This window comes from Arachis duranensis, chromosome 5 (genome assembly GCF_000817695.3).
Source record: "Arachis duranensis cultivar V14167 chromosome 5, aradu.V14167.gnm2.J7QH, whole genome shotgun sequence".
NCBI lineage: Eukaryota > Viridiplantae > Streptophyta > Magnoliopsida > Fabales > Fabaceae > Arachis > Arachis duranensis.
The window spans coordinates 16,285,125-16,297,384 of NC_029776.3; the positions used below are offsets into that span (position 1 = coordinate 16,285,125).

Genomic DNA, 12,260 nt, shown 5'->3' on the forward strand with positions numbered 1-12,260 from the left:
CAAATTTTAACTCAATAATCTATTAAAAAAATTAGCTCAAACTTGATCTTTTAGCCCAAAAATTAATTTTCTTTAGTTTTTTAGTAAAAAATTGACTATTTAATTAAGAAACCTAGACTTCTCAATTTTCTTGTGTTCCAAGCAACTTTAACAAAAACATAATTCAGTTCACTTCACTTCATAGGGTTTTTTCCTTCTCACCTAGTCAACAATCTTCTACTTGAGTTGCATTCTATTAACTACCATGTTTTCTGTTACAAAGTCTTCAACCTTTGTTCCTGCGAATTCTTATTCTACAGTGCCCAAGAAATCTTCAGATGCTGCCCATAAAAGGGTACCCAAAAAAAGAGTTTTTTCTTCTTCAACATTATTCAGCCATGTTCATCGGTTCAACGACAACAACAACAACAACCGTAACAGCATTGTTCTTGATTCTCATGCCAACAAGAGAGCTAAGTTGGAAAAGAGTGAAGAAAATTCAAGGATGAAGAAGGGTACTACTACTGATGCCATAAAAGAACGTGAAGAGAAGAAACGAAGTTATTCGGGTATGGATGAATTCAAGAATATGCAGTGTTCAGTAACGCTGAGAAGGTTATTGGTTCATCCAGATGGAGTGTATTTCAAGAAAGGAAAGGCTTTGATGGATTTGGAGAGGGTTCAGCGGAAGCTACGGAACAATTTGTACAACAAAACTGATCAATTTGCTGCTGATATCAGAGCGGTCTTTCGCAATGTCATGTCCCAGTACCCCTCGGGGCATGAAGTTCATGGAACCGCCGCGAAGTTAAGCGATTTTTTCGAGACAAAGTGGAAGAATTTGGAGGGAAGATGGCTAGCTGAGAAGGAAAACAAGTTAGAGAAAGAAGCGCCAAAGCCAAATTCAAAGCCTTTGAAATCGAATGTAGGGGAGAAAAGGAAACAATTTTCTGGTTCAGATTTATCAATTGCTATTGCCAAAGCTAAATTGATATTGGAGAAGAAGAAAAACAATGAAGCTGCACAACAGAACAGAGTTTGCTTGCAAAGGAAGAAACAAAGGGAGATGATGCAGAAAATGGAGAGAACAATTTTCTTTGATGATACTTTCAAGTCCTTTCAGGATTTGGAAAACTTGTGTGGCCATTCACTGACACATTATTGCACAAAGGAAAATCCATTGTTAAAGAACCTCACAGGTTTGGTTCTTAAGGAAGAGGATTTTGAAGACAACAACTTTCTTAGTGAAGATCTGGAAGAAGGAGAAGTTTTCTGATATTATTTGATTGTAGTTAATTTGGAACTGAGTTGAAACAATTGTGAATATTATTATGTTAGCATCAATGACATTGTTTATATGTTTATATTCATTAATGTTACTCTCATTAGTGCTACCTCCTTTACTGCGTTGCCATTAAGCACATGCAACTGAGTTGCCTCAAGTATTTATACATCTCACATTGTTCCTCCCAATCACTACAAGAGTTGACGATTGAGCATCCTTTTCATTGTTGGATTCCTTTCCGAATTTTCAAATCACCAACTGTGGAAACATGAAGTCTATTGTGGGGTCACAGTCTCTAAATATTTACAATTGTTGTGTCGCGGTCTCTAATACCTTACCTTCTTTATTTCCTTTTGGAATCCAACTTTTTGAACATTGAGACTTTTGGTTTGGTTGCTGTTCTTGTAATTTTAACCCAAGCAATGTTTTAATGCATTGATTAGAGTTTCTGAAAATTTATTTAACAAGTTGTATATATCAAGACGATTAGAAGAAATGAAGAATGATTAAACTCCTCATGGATGGAAGCTTTAATGAGTGTTCTTTTAAATTGGAATTGTCATTCTTATATTATGAATTATACATTTTTTAAATTTTCTTCTGAGAATTTGCAGCGTCAGATAATATAAAAACTGAAAATTTTGCGAACACGTCCTATCAATGATAATAATTCCCAATAAAAAGTAGTTGATTAATTAAATGTAATAATACATATCATTTGCCACAATTTTCACAATCCTTTTCTTTCATTATATTTGGTCTTGAATCTCCTTACTTATATTAAAACAAAAATTAAATCCTTCTTATGAATCCAAAATTTCCTACAAAATTGTGCTCTAATGCTAAAACTCTCAAGATGAATGTATCATGTGAACTTAATATTTCTCCCAGTCTGAGAAGATTGAATATGAAGGACCAAAAAGTTGAAGTCAGCGATCAACATTAATTAACTCAACATCAAACACAAGCCACGAATTTGGTGGTATACTTCCAACCCGTCTGTCACCGTATCTGTAAAAACATAAAACAAGACACTTAGCAATAAGAGTGAAGAAGAAAGAAATGTTACTGAACAGAAGTTCATACCCCATAGATGGTGGAACTGTGATTCTTCTTTTGTCCCCAACCCTCATCCCTGAGACAAAAAAAATACAATAAGAGTTCAAGATATTAATTATCAATTAACTCACAGATCTATATTATAACTTACCATTGACACCAATATCCCATCCCTTAATGACTTGTCCTACACCTGCAATCACAGGATAAAATAGGTAAATGCATATGTAGAAAGGAAATCCATGCAAATTAAAACAAAATCAACTGAATTTGCATATACCAAGGTGAAATTTAAAGGGTGCCCTTCCAACATTCGAGTCAAATATTTTCCCATTTTTCTGCAGCTTGCCAATATATTTAACACTGACCTGAAACCAAACAATTGATTCCCATTAAAAGAGATTGATTTGGAAAATAGGTTCAATAACATTAGTCTACAGTAGTAATTTGTGCAAGTTCAACCAACTCAATCAGTAGAGGATGTTAACCTTCTTTCCAGGAGCTGCTCTTTTGCCATCTGGCTTACCCATAGATATCTCCTCAATAACCAACCCATTTGGAAAGGTTCTCACTTGAGATGGCTTCGCTTCCGTCTCTTGTTTCTTTCCTTTTTTCTCTGAGGCAGACAGCTTATTTTCAACAGGTTTATCAATTTGACTTGGAGTTGCTTCTCCTCCATGGGACTCTTTAGCCTTGTTCTTCTTTTTGTTTTTCTTTTTCTTCTCAACAAGCTCCCTGCCAACAAATACCACACATCCAAGTAGTTAGCACCACAATATATAATGTGAAGAGGGAAATACACAAGTGAGGAAATTTAGCATCCTAAATGCTCAAACATTGAAAACAATACTGAACAAGTTGTTATCCTATTGAATTCAAATTTACAGAAAATAAGGACACCAAATGAAAATGAAAACTCAATTTACAAGGTATTATATGCAACAAAAATAGTTACCAGGTATCATGAGAGTTTAGCCCAAAAAAACATCATATTGTAGATTAAAATATTTCAATGATATATCTTCAACATGAAAAACTGTGTAGTATGACTGATACAGTGATACTGTAGTTATTCATATGAAAATTCTTACTCATTGGATGGTTTTTCATCATGCACTTCTGTAGTCTTAACTTCCTTCTCCTCTGGATGTTTTTCATCTGGTGTAGCAGTCATCATGCTTTTGCCAGGTGCCTGAGCACTTTCCCCTTTACCAGGTTCTTTCAACTTGTTCTTTTTCTTCTTCTTTTTCCTGAAAATTATGTGAAATCATTATCAGGAGAGGAAAAAAAAATGCAAAGTGTTCTTTGTCAGTGACCCTTTTTAAGAAAACCAAAGGCTGGTTGGCACAAGGAAGATGTAAGACGTCACTAAATCAGTAGATCCATCTCACCTGTCTTGCTGCTGCGGTTCATCTCCATCGGCACTTTCGACTTTCCGTTTTAAGCTTGGAGAATTATTAACATCTTCTGCATTTTTGCCAGCCTCCTCAGCTGTCTTATGTGCATTGTTTCCTTTAACTTCAAATTTAACTTTCTCAGCAGCAGAAATTGGAAAACCATCCTCATCTTCACTTTCCATATCATCTTCTTCACTTTCCGAAACAGGATGGCCAGTCTCACCCCTAATTGGAGACATTTTGTTAACTTTCTCTTTCATCTGAGCTTCCTGTTTCTTTTTCTTCAATTTCTGATCTGGATCTTCTTCATTTTCAGGCATTTCATCATCCACTATTTCCTCAATTCTAACTGTATAATTAAACGCAATTAGCCAATAATAATAAAAATGCAACTGTCTTTGCTACTTGCAAACAGCATGAATGAATACGCGAATAAACAAGAAGGTTCATGCCGCAATACAGAATAATTGCTATTACTTTGTATGAGCATCAATTAGAACACTACATAATGATTTAAAAAAAAAACAACACAAGGGAAAAAGGCAGAAAAGAATCAGATACTGGCTTTGACAAAAGTCAATAATAATGCAATCAACTAATCAATACCTCCACTATTTGGGACAGGCGAAGATCGGTACATTTCCATATCACTATCATCTGTGTAGTCATCATCATATTCACCTTCAGTATCATAATCAGATGAATCCTCTGTATCTCCCTCAACATCCTCTGGGAATGAATCACTTTAACATTGTAGTAAGGAAAATACAGAATATAGTTAACAGAAATTTGAAATGTAGCACAATAAAATAAAAAATAAAATACTGAAGTTCTTTAAAAGGATACTATTCATAGTCATCCCTAAGGTCATCCCCATCATCTGCGACAAAATAACCAGAAAGATGGATGCTTTGTGGTCCAATGACGGAGAAAGCCACTAAGTCATCATCACCAAACTCGAGATTCAAGGGGCAAGATTCAATCTTATTCGGTAGCAATGAACACAAGAAAATTGGACTTTTGTGTCCAGAAGAGCATTGAAGAATGGTTTTCTCATTGGATGAACCAATGCCTAGTGTAGCCTGGAATTTAGAACAACAAAGAAATAAGACACAAGGAAACTAATTATTACTAACACTAAAACTTTTAATCAGGCTCAGAAAGATATCAAAATCCAACAATGCATAAAGTGCTAGATTCATATCATACTGTCAAGTGTCTCACTCAATTATTGCTATTATCATTATCTATCATCTCAAATATAACATTAAAGGCAGTAGAAATCAATAACTAACAAAACAAACCTAGAATTCTATAATTTTGAAACAAAAGAGCGAATTAAATGATACAGACGTGAGTGACATGAAGCTTTCCCTGGATGTTGTCTGCATGATAAGGATATGGCTTCCCGGGCTTAACTTCAATCCCTACCCAAAGAAAAGAAAAGAGAAAAGTATGAATAGGTTAAGGTGTTATCCATGAATGAAGGAATGAAAGATGCAATGCAGCTGAAATGTTTGAATAAAGTCCAGTAATCCAGTTAGTAAGTAAGTAAGTAAGAAGGTTTGGTGATTGCAAAGTTGAGAGTGAAATTGGAGAGGAAGGTGACTAACCCCAGAATCCCATTGTTGTTGTTGTTGGTACCAAACTCAAACGGTGTCCAATTCAACTTTGATTCCCGACCCTTATATCATTAAGAATTCAAAAGGGAATGCGACTAACCCTAGTCAGCACTCACCAGTCACCACAAATCAGCAGCACCCTAGTCCACCGAAACGGACACCTATACCTATACACTCATGGGCCTAACTTCGAATATTGACCCAATTACATATTTTTTGTGTTTTAGGACCAAAAAATTTGACATATGCAAAAATATTTATTCAATACACCCTTTATAATAAACATCATTTTGGCTAGTCAAATTGTTTAAATAAATATCAAGAGTTTGGATCTCGTCTTATGCATATAACAATCTATTGGCCAATGATAAATTCTTAAATAAAAATTCGATCCATGATTAATTAGCTTTTGTCCTACTGCTGTTTGCCGAACTAGTAGGGTTGGAAGTGAGCCGAGCTGAGCCGAGCTAGACCAAGCTCAAGCTCGGCTCACAAAAATCGAGCTTGGCTCACGGCTCGACTCATTAACAATCGAGCCTATTTCTTAAGTTCAAGCTCGGCTCACTAATATTAAAAGTATAGATTAAATGCAAATAGGATATGTGTATTAATAATTATATATATATATAATTGAGTCAGCTCACGAGCTAATGAGCTGAGCTTATCCAAGCTCAAGCTCGGCTCATTTAATTTATGAGCTCAATTCCGAGCTTAAGCTTGGCTCACTAGCTCACGAGTTTAGCTTATCGAGCTATTAGCGAGTCGAGCTCGAGCTAGCTCATGAGCTGACTTGACTCACTTCCAGCCCTACGAACTAGTGAATACGGTGAGAGAAAAAAAAATCATTTTGGCTCTTAACAATCAAGCACGCGTTTTAACAACCAATATATTAACAAATAGTATTTTTCATATTTGTTTATTAATAATTATCAATGTAAAAATGTTTTTATGTGAATAAATAACTAAGATACTAACATATATTATGTCAAACTCCTACACTTACACACATAAGAGAATTGACCACTTGACCAATCAAGTTGGTTATATTATGATAATAAATTAGTCATACATGTTTGACTATTAAACTGTTTGAAAATGAAGATGAAATTTTTTAATTGCGATTTCCGTAATGCACGTATTATGTACAAACTTGTTATATAAATTCTCCAATAAAATATAAAAACTTTGGCCGTACCATTTACATCTTGGAATTTAAAAATAAGAATAAAAAATACATGTTTTTTACATTATCCCTAGTATTTTATATAGATTGAGTTACAGCCGAGTAAGACATGTTCCGATTAACTTTGTATGCTTATTCTTTTTGTAACTTATACTGAAGAATTCAATCAGTTCTTCTGTTTACTTGACCCTAATATCCAGATTCGTTCTTGTCAGAAATTGCCATTTATCATATTCGAAACTTTAATGCCTCAATTTCCACCTCAGAAGAGAAGAAGGTAAATAAAGTGAACTTCTTGACTATCTATTTTAAATTTTTAATTATTGTTGGAAAAATATTGTTACAAATTTACAATGTCAGGTAGCCATTAAAATAAGATGAACAAGAAGATTGATTGAAATATAAGTACCCTACTACCCCTGTGCATTATAATTTATAACACCACCTATAATAATATTGCATATTACATATACATGTGAGTCTCTCAATCACAGATATAACTTGGATGATTTTTATATACATCTCTTTCAATTCCTTCCTAAAAACTTCGGTAAACCAAATCTTATGGATACCCAATTCAAGTATCCAAGTACAATCAAATTAACATGGTAATTGTGTATATCCTAAAAATAATGTAGTTTCAACTTTATCACACTATAAGCGATCTACTAACTGAGGAAATTGTTGCAGAAGCCATGTCACACCCCTGATTATTGCCTGCATTCATATTACATTACAGAAATATTATTTTTGCAACTCAATCAAACTCGGTTCATTAATAGAAAACTATAATTGGAATGAACAAAATAAAAAATACACATACCAAAGCCGCATCCCCTGGCTTGATTGCAGGTTCAACACAGTCTCGTCCATATCTGTTTTCAGAAAAACCATAACTTTGAGATCAATCATAAAAATTCCAAAGAATGAGTTGATTAATGTAAGGTAGCTAATGAATCTATCTGAAATTCTGAATTACGTTATTTGTTTCTTGCCATTGATAACCTCCAAACGATAAAAACTGCATCCTCTGCTAAAGGGAAAAGGTTTTCCCTTCCACTCTGCAACCATTTCAAACAGTGAAATGAATAATACAACAATTAAAGAAGCAAATATAGTTGAAATTAGAAGAATATGAGAAGGGACCTAAATGCCATGTGACCCCAACGGAGGAGTGGTCGTTAGTGGACAAATCATCAATCACGAACTGCAGATCCGTGCTGGTTGCGTTCGTGAAATGTCTAAAGAATTCTAGAATCTCCTGCACAATACAAGAGATAATAAACCCTAATTCCTAAATCATACAACAACTTGAAAGTGAAATTACCTTACGACCAACAAAGGGACGGGGAAACACGAGGTCTTCGTAGACACAATTGAGGGCAATAAGGTCCTCCACAGAATCGAGGTCGCGGGAATTGATTCCGCCATAGAAATTCCTCACAACATCTGCAGCTGAGTCCACTGCTACTGTGGGAGATTGATTCTTCTCAATAGCCTTACTGATGAGAGCTTTCAATTTTCTTGTTCTTGAAGATGCATTGTTAACTGAGTTGAGAAGAGGAGTTGTGGAAGAAGATGAACATGGTGAAGTTGGAGACCATGCCGCGAAACGTGTGGAACTCCAACTGGAAATGATCATCGACATTTTTATGGTCCACACTAATTCACTTCCTCCATAGATTTCGTTTATGAGGTACTGAATTCCTTTGAATTCTCCAAGCTTTTTTATTTTTCTTTTCTTTCTATTTTTTTGGACTAGTGGTCCATTATAAGCAATACTCATAAGCCCAACATTGGAGAGAACTCAAAGCCCAAACAATATTCTTTCTTTCTCACCTATACCATATTAAAAAAAAAAATAAGAGGGGTTCACCGTTCACCAACAAATAAATAAAGTTGAAAGCATCTTCAACTTGTTCAATTAATCAAGTATCACATGTTCAAATCTCGTCTTGTGTATATAGAAATTTATTGGCCAGCGATAAACTCTTAAATAAAATTTTGATTCGTCCTTGATATTTGAGAATGGTTACCTGATTTAATAAATTTGACAAAATTATCATTCACTTCACATAAAAATAATTACATGTAAGTGTTTATTATAATTTTTTTCTGTTAAAAAATAATAAAGTATCATATTTTTTATATAAAAATAATAAATAAAATATCAATACATATTATACTAAATAAGATAGTTAAACATGTTAAATTATGTAATAATTTTTAATTATTATTTTTGCTTTTAAGACATCTTTACCTGAATAATGATTATATTAGTCTGCTGAAAAAGAATGCAAAATATCTCATCGACCAAATTATATATTTTGAAGGTGACCGGAATATCTGAAAAAGTTAGATCGTGCTCCATAAACAAGTTGAAAATCTACAACCTTTCACCTATTTTGTAAAAAAAAAAATATATATATATATATAAAGAAAAACACTCGTGCCTATTTGAGTATTTTATTTGTTAACTTTTATATTCAATTTTTTATTTTCTTTTTTAAACATTTAAAAAATACAAGAGTATTTATCTAATATTAAATTTGATCCCAAATACCAAATAAGTACATGTTGTCGATGAATTTTAAAATATTAAATTTAATTTATTAATAATAATTAATTAATATATATGACTCAAATTCGGTAACCTTATAATTTAGGAGACAAAAAAGAAAAGGCTGTCAAATATAGAATAGCATGAAAGTAATGAGAGAGTAACAAGATCAAATACTCGCACAAGAAATGATCTCATGAAACAAAAAAATCTAAGTAGTGTTTCATCTACTTGACAAATGGAATTCCAATACCTTTATTTAAACAATAGAATATGATGATTAAACAAATGACACCACAGGCCTATGAAACACAGCCAGCAAAACAATTTTGTGACATTGGAGTCTTCTCCACTACAATACAATACAATACATAACATTATAACACTTAATAAACTCTTAATAATATTAAATATATGTTTTTTTTTTCATTACCCCAAAGCACTACCTACTTTGATAGTTACATTAATGGGACCCTCCAAAAACACTGCCTTACTTTGTGTGGCAAGAGTTACAAATGGCATTCCCTCAAAACAATTGCAAATTTAATTCAATTCTAAATGAAACAGTAGTAACATATATATGTTGTGATGCATGATTAATTATTCTTCTCCATCATCTCAGTTAATCAAATTTGCTATAACGCACACATGGTATGTCTATGCTTCAAGATCATCAATTTTAATTTAGCTGTAAACCACTGCCTATTTTTTGCAGTAATTAAATCCAACTACCACTAAACAAAGCTCCCTGTTTCTTATGTTTTCTTCATTCAATTCCTGAAATAAGGGAAGGAATGAAAACAATAGGAAGCAATGACTTCAAAATTCTGAATTTTCTTCTTCAAGTCCACCTTATTCATATGGTCATTAAAGTCACCGCATAAATCAAATGGAGTTGCTGTCATCCTCCACCCTTACTCAAATATTAATATGTCACCTAAAATATTTAATTCAAAACAAGTAGCTCCCAATAATAATACATTATATTACTACTATTATACCTAAGACCAATTAAATTGTACTATATACCATATACTATAAGTTATATTAAATATCATCCTTACCCTGAATAAATAATAATCCTGAACCTTAATGAGAATTATCCATCTAAGGATCCCAAAGGGAATCATTCCACTGCACATTTTCCTCATCAAAAGTTTGATCATACCCATTATTTGCAAACATCATTGAATCATCCATCATGAATGTGTCCGGCATTTGCATCCACGACTTGGGTGAGTCCAAAGGGGAGTCATTGATGGCTTGAATCTGCGTTGGGGATAGTCTCACCGTGACCGGCACTGCGTTGGCCGAGCCAGGCGATAAAATATTGTCACCTGACTCAACAGCCGCAGTATTAGTCCTAAGCCTGAGGGCAGCCTCGTGCGCGGCCATTCGTATGTGGTCGGCATTGTTGCTGAGAGGGCGCGGCCGCCATCTCAGGTGTCTCGAAGCTGCCGAGCCATATCCGAGTCTTGGTCCCCGGCTCACGGATTTCGGAGACCCATTTGCCCCATTTCCTCTTGCGGACGCCTCTGTAGGGAGAAGTAGCAGGGCCGGTAGGGTTGTGATGGTTGGAACTTGAAGAAGGCATGTCCATGCACAAAATGTGGTACTATAAGGTATCAAAGATTATAGTATATAGTTTTAATTCAAGAAATACTATATAGTATAGTAATTAATGTGAAAGTTAGTGTGTGCCAGATATTGGTATTTATAGGCATTGATGTGCGTGCATTTCAAATTGAAACGTGGCAGGATTATGAGCCTCTTCAGTGAGCTTCCTAGTAGCTGCACGAGTGAGAGACAGGGATTTCAGATATTACTTTAATTTCCTCAATTAATTTAATATATCTGCTTATTGTTTCAAACAAAATCTATGTATCTATGCTCCTCCTGCTACTGCTTGATATTATTGAATTGAATTGAATAATATTAATATTAACGAGAGCATGACATGTGTGTGCGCCAACTATTGAACTCCGAATTAAGGATTTGGATAAAGAAAAAATAAAGAATAAAATCAAAATAATTATTATATATTTACCAAAAATTAAAATTAATAATTAAATAAACTATTATATATTTATATATAATATATTTGATATTTATATATATATTTTATATTAATAACTGATTTAATAATTAATATTTTGTGTACATATAATTTAATTGTTGGTATTTTTTATTAATAACATGGGTAGTAAAAGAGTTTGGCTCTGTTTAAGAACGCGTTTTGAGAACTTAGGTGGCATGGGTTTCGGAAGACCACTAATCCAAATTCAGAGAACCCTTGTGAGTCTTTTTTTTTTTCTTGAAAATCTTAAATCAGCAATGGGATTATATATACATTATTATGCAAGCAAAGAACACTAATGTCACCTCTCTTTCTTCAAGCACTGGCCCATTTGTCTTGGGTCTATTCTAATTCTATTATCTTCTTGCTTGGATACTGAATCGGCAAATCCTTTTTTGCTAGTAGAAACTTTGAAATGACGTCACGTATTAAGATTGTGAGATCATTCAAAAATTTATATTGCTCTTAATTAGCTTATTAGCTAGAATTAGAATATATCATATATGAGATATCGCAATTCACAATAAACAAAGAACAATTTTAAGAACTGTGTAAGCTGACATGTTGAAAATAAAAAGAGGGAAAAAAAAGAATTCAGATCTTTTTAATGTATTAGGTTTTAAAATTATCATCTTTATCTGTTTATTAACTATTATCAATTTAATAATAATAATAATAATAATTGAATCACTCAACTCAATTTGAATAATATATCAGGTAGACTTACACTGTAACCACCATTAATTAGTGAATAATAAATTAATATTATAGTAACAGTGTCATGATAATATTTTTACTCTGAATCTAACTTAACTGTGTGTAATATTTGCATAGTTTAAAGGGGAATTTGTTCGTTTGGCAGCTTGTATGTAGTTTTCATTTTATCTATGATAGCTAAAATTTAAAAGAGAACTCTTGTCATATGATGCTTTAATAAAATGTGATGGTCTCTATTTTGGTCTCTAAAATTTATGTGATTATCTATTTTAGTTTTTAAAATTCAAAATTTATATAGTGATACTCTAGATTTAGGTTTGGACACCAATTTAGTCCTTCGACCCTTTCAGATAATGAGTCAGCAAATGGAATGTTAAGATG

The 12,260-nt window shown here is 33.3% G+C and overlaps 4 protein-coding genes across 4 annotated transcripts; 1 reads left to right on the forward strand and 3 right to left on the reverse strand.

Moving 5' to 3' along the window:
• The first annotated feature begins 244 nt into the window (after nt 1-244).
• On the forward strand, nt 245-1,255 carry LOC107488340 (transcription factor GTE12-like). The gene has a single exon (XM_016109070.1). The coding sequence runs from the start codon at nt 245-247 to the stop codon at nt 1,253-1,255; it is 1,011 nt and encodes a 336-aa protein (XP_015964556.1).
• Nucleotides 1,256-1,942: 687 nt separating this feature from the next.
• LOC107488372 (peptidyl-prolyl cis-trans isomerase FKBP53) lies at nt 1,943-5,459 on the reverse strand. Its single transcript, XM_016109116.3, has 11 exons — nt 5,334-5,459; nt 5,074-5,147; nt 4,567-4,802; nt 4,327-4,463; nt 3,715-4,069; nt 3,415-3,573; nt 2,812-3,058; nt 2,604-2,691; nt 2,475-2,516; nt 2,351-2,399; nt 1,943-2,275 (listed from the first exon to the last, which is right to left on the reverse strand). Exons 1-11 carry the CDS (start codon nt 5,344-5,346, stop codon nt 2,194-2,196), a joined length of 1,482 nt encoding a protein of 493 aa, XP_015964602.1. The 5' UTR covers nt 5,347-5,459; the 3' UTR covers nt 1,943-2,193.
• A 1,456-nt stretch (nt 5,460-6,915) lies between these two features.
• On the reverse strand, nt 6,916-8,233 carry LOC107488371 (uncharacterized). Its single transcript, XM_016109115.3, has 5 exons — nt 7,853-8,233; nt 7,672-7,786; nt 7,505-7,586; nt 7,349-7,400; nt 6,916-7,242 (listed from the first exon to the last, which is right to left on the reverse strand). The coding sequence occupies exons 1-5, from the start codon at nt 8,171-8,173 to the stop codon at nt 7,180-7,182; spliced, it is 633 nt and encodes a 210-aa protein (XP_015964601.1). The 5' UTR covers nt 8,174-8,233; the 3' UTR covers nt 6,916-7,179.
• Nucleotides 8,234-9,745: 1,512 nt separating this feature from the next.
• Nucleotides 9,746-10,749, reverse strand: LOC110280981 (ethylene-responsive transcription factor ERF021-like). Its single transcript, XM_021142316.2, is given in 2 exon segments — nt 9,746-10,517; nt 10,519-10,749. Coding segments are annotated over 2 exon segments (492 nt in total). The 5' UTR covers nt 10,686-10,749; the 3' UTR covers nt 9,746-10,192.
• Nucleotides 10,750-12,260: the final 1,511 nt, after the last annotated feature.

Excerpts from the sequence above, each read along its gene's own strand:
- LOC107488371 (XM_016109115.3), bottom strand. The coding sequence starts at position 8,173 with ATGTCGATGATCATTTCCAGTTGGAGTTCCACACGTTTCGCGGCATGG. Across the intron at positions 7,587-7,671 it reads TGGGGTCACATGGCATTTAG|AGTGGAAGGGAAAACCTTTT; the intron begins GTCCCTTCTCAT and ends AAATGGTTGCAG. Across the intron at positions 7,401-7,504 it reads AATGGCAAGAAACAAATAAC|ATATGGACGAGACTGTGTTG; the intron begins GTAATTCAGAAT and ends TTCTGAAAACAG.
- LOC107488340 (XM_016109070.1), top strand. The coding sequence starts at position 245 with ATGTTTTCTGTTACAAAGTCTTCAACCTTTGTTCCTGCGAATTCTTAT.
- LOC107488372 (XM_016109116.3), bottom strand. Across the intron at positions 3,574-3,714 it reads GAACCGCAGCAGCAAGACAG|GAAAAAGAAGAAGAAAAAGA; the intron begins GTGAGATGGATC and ends CATAATTTTCAG. Across the intron at positions 2,692-2,811 it reads GAGCAGCTCCTGGAAAGAAG|GTCAGTGTTAAATATATTGG; the intron begins GTTAACATCCTC and ends GTTTGGTTTCAG.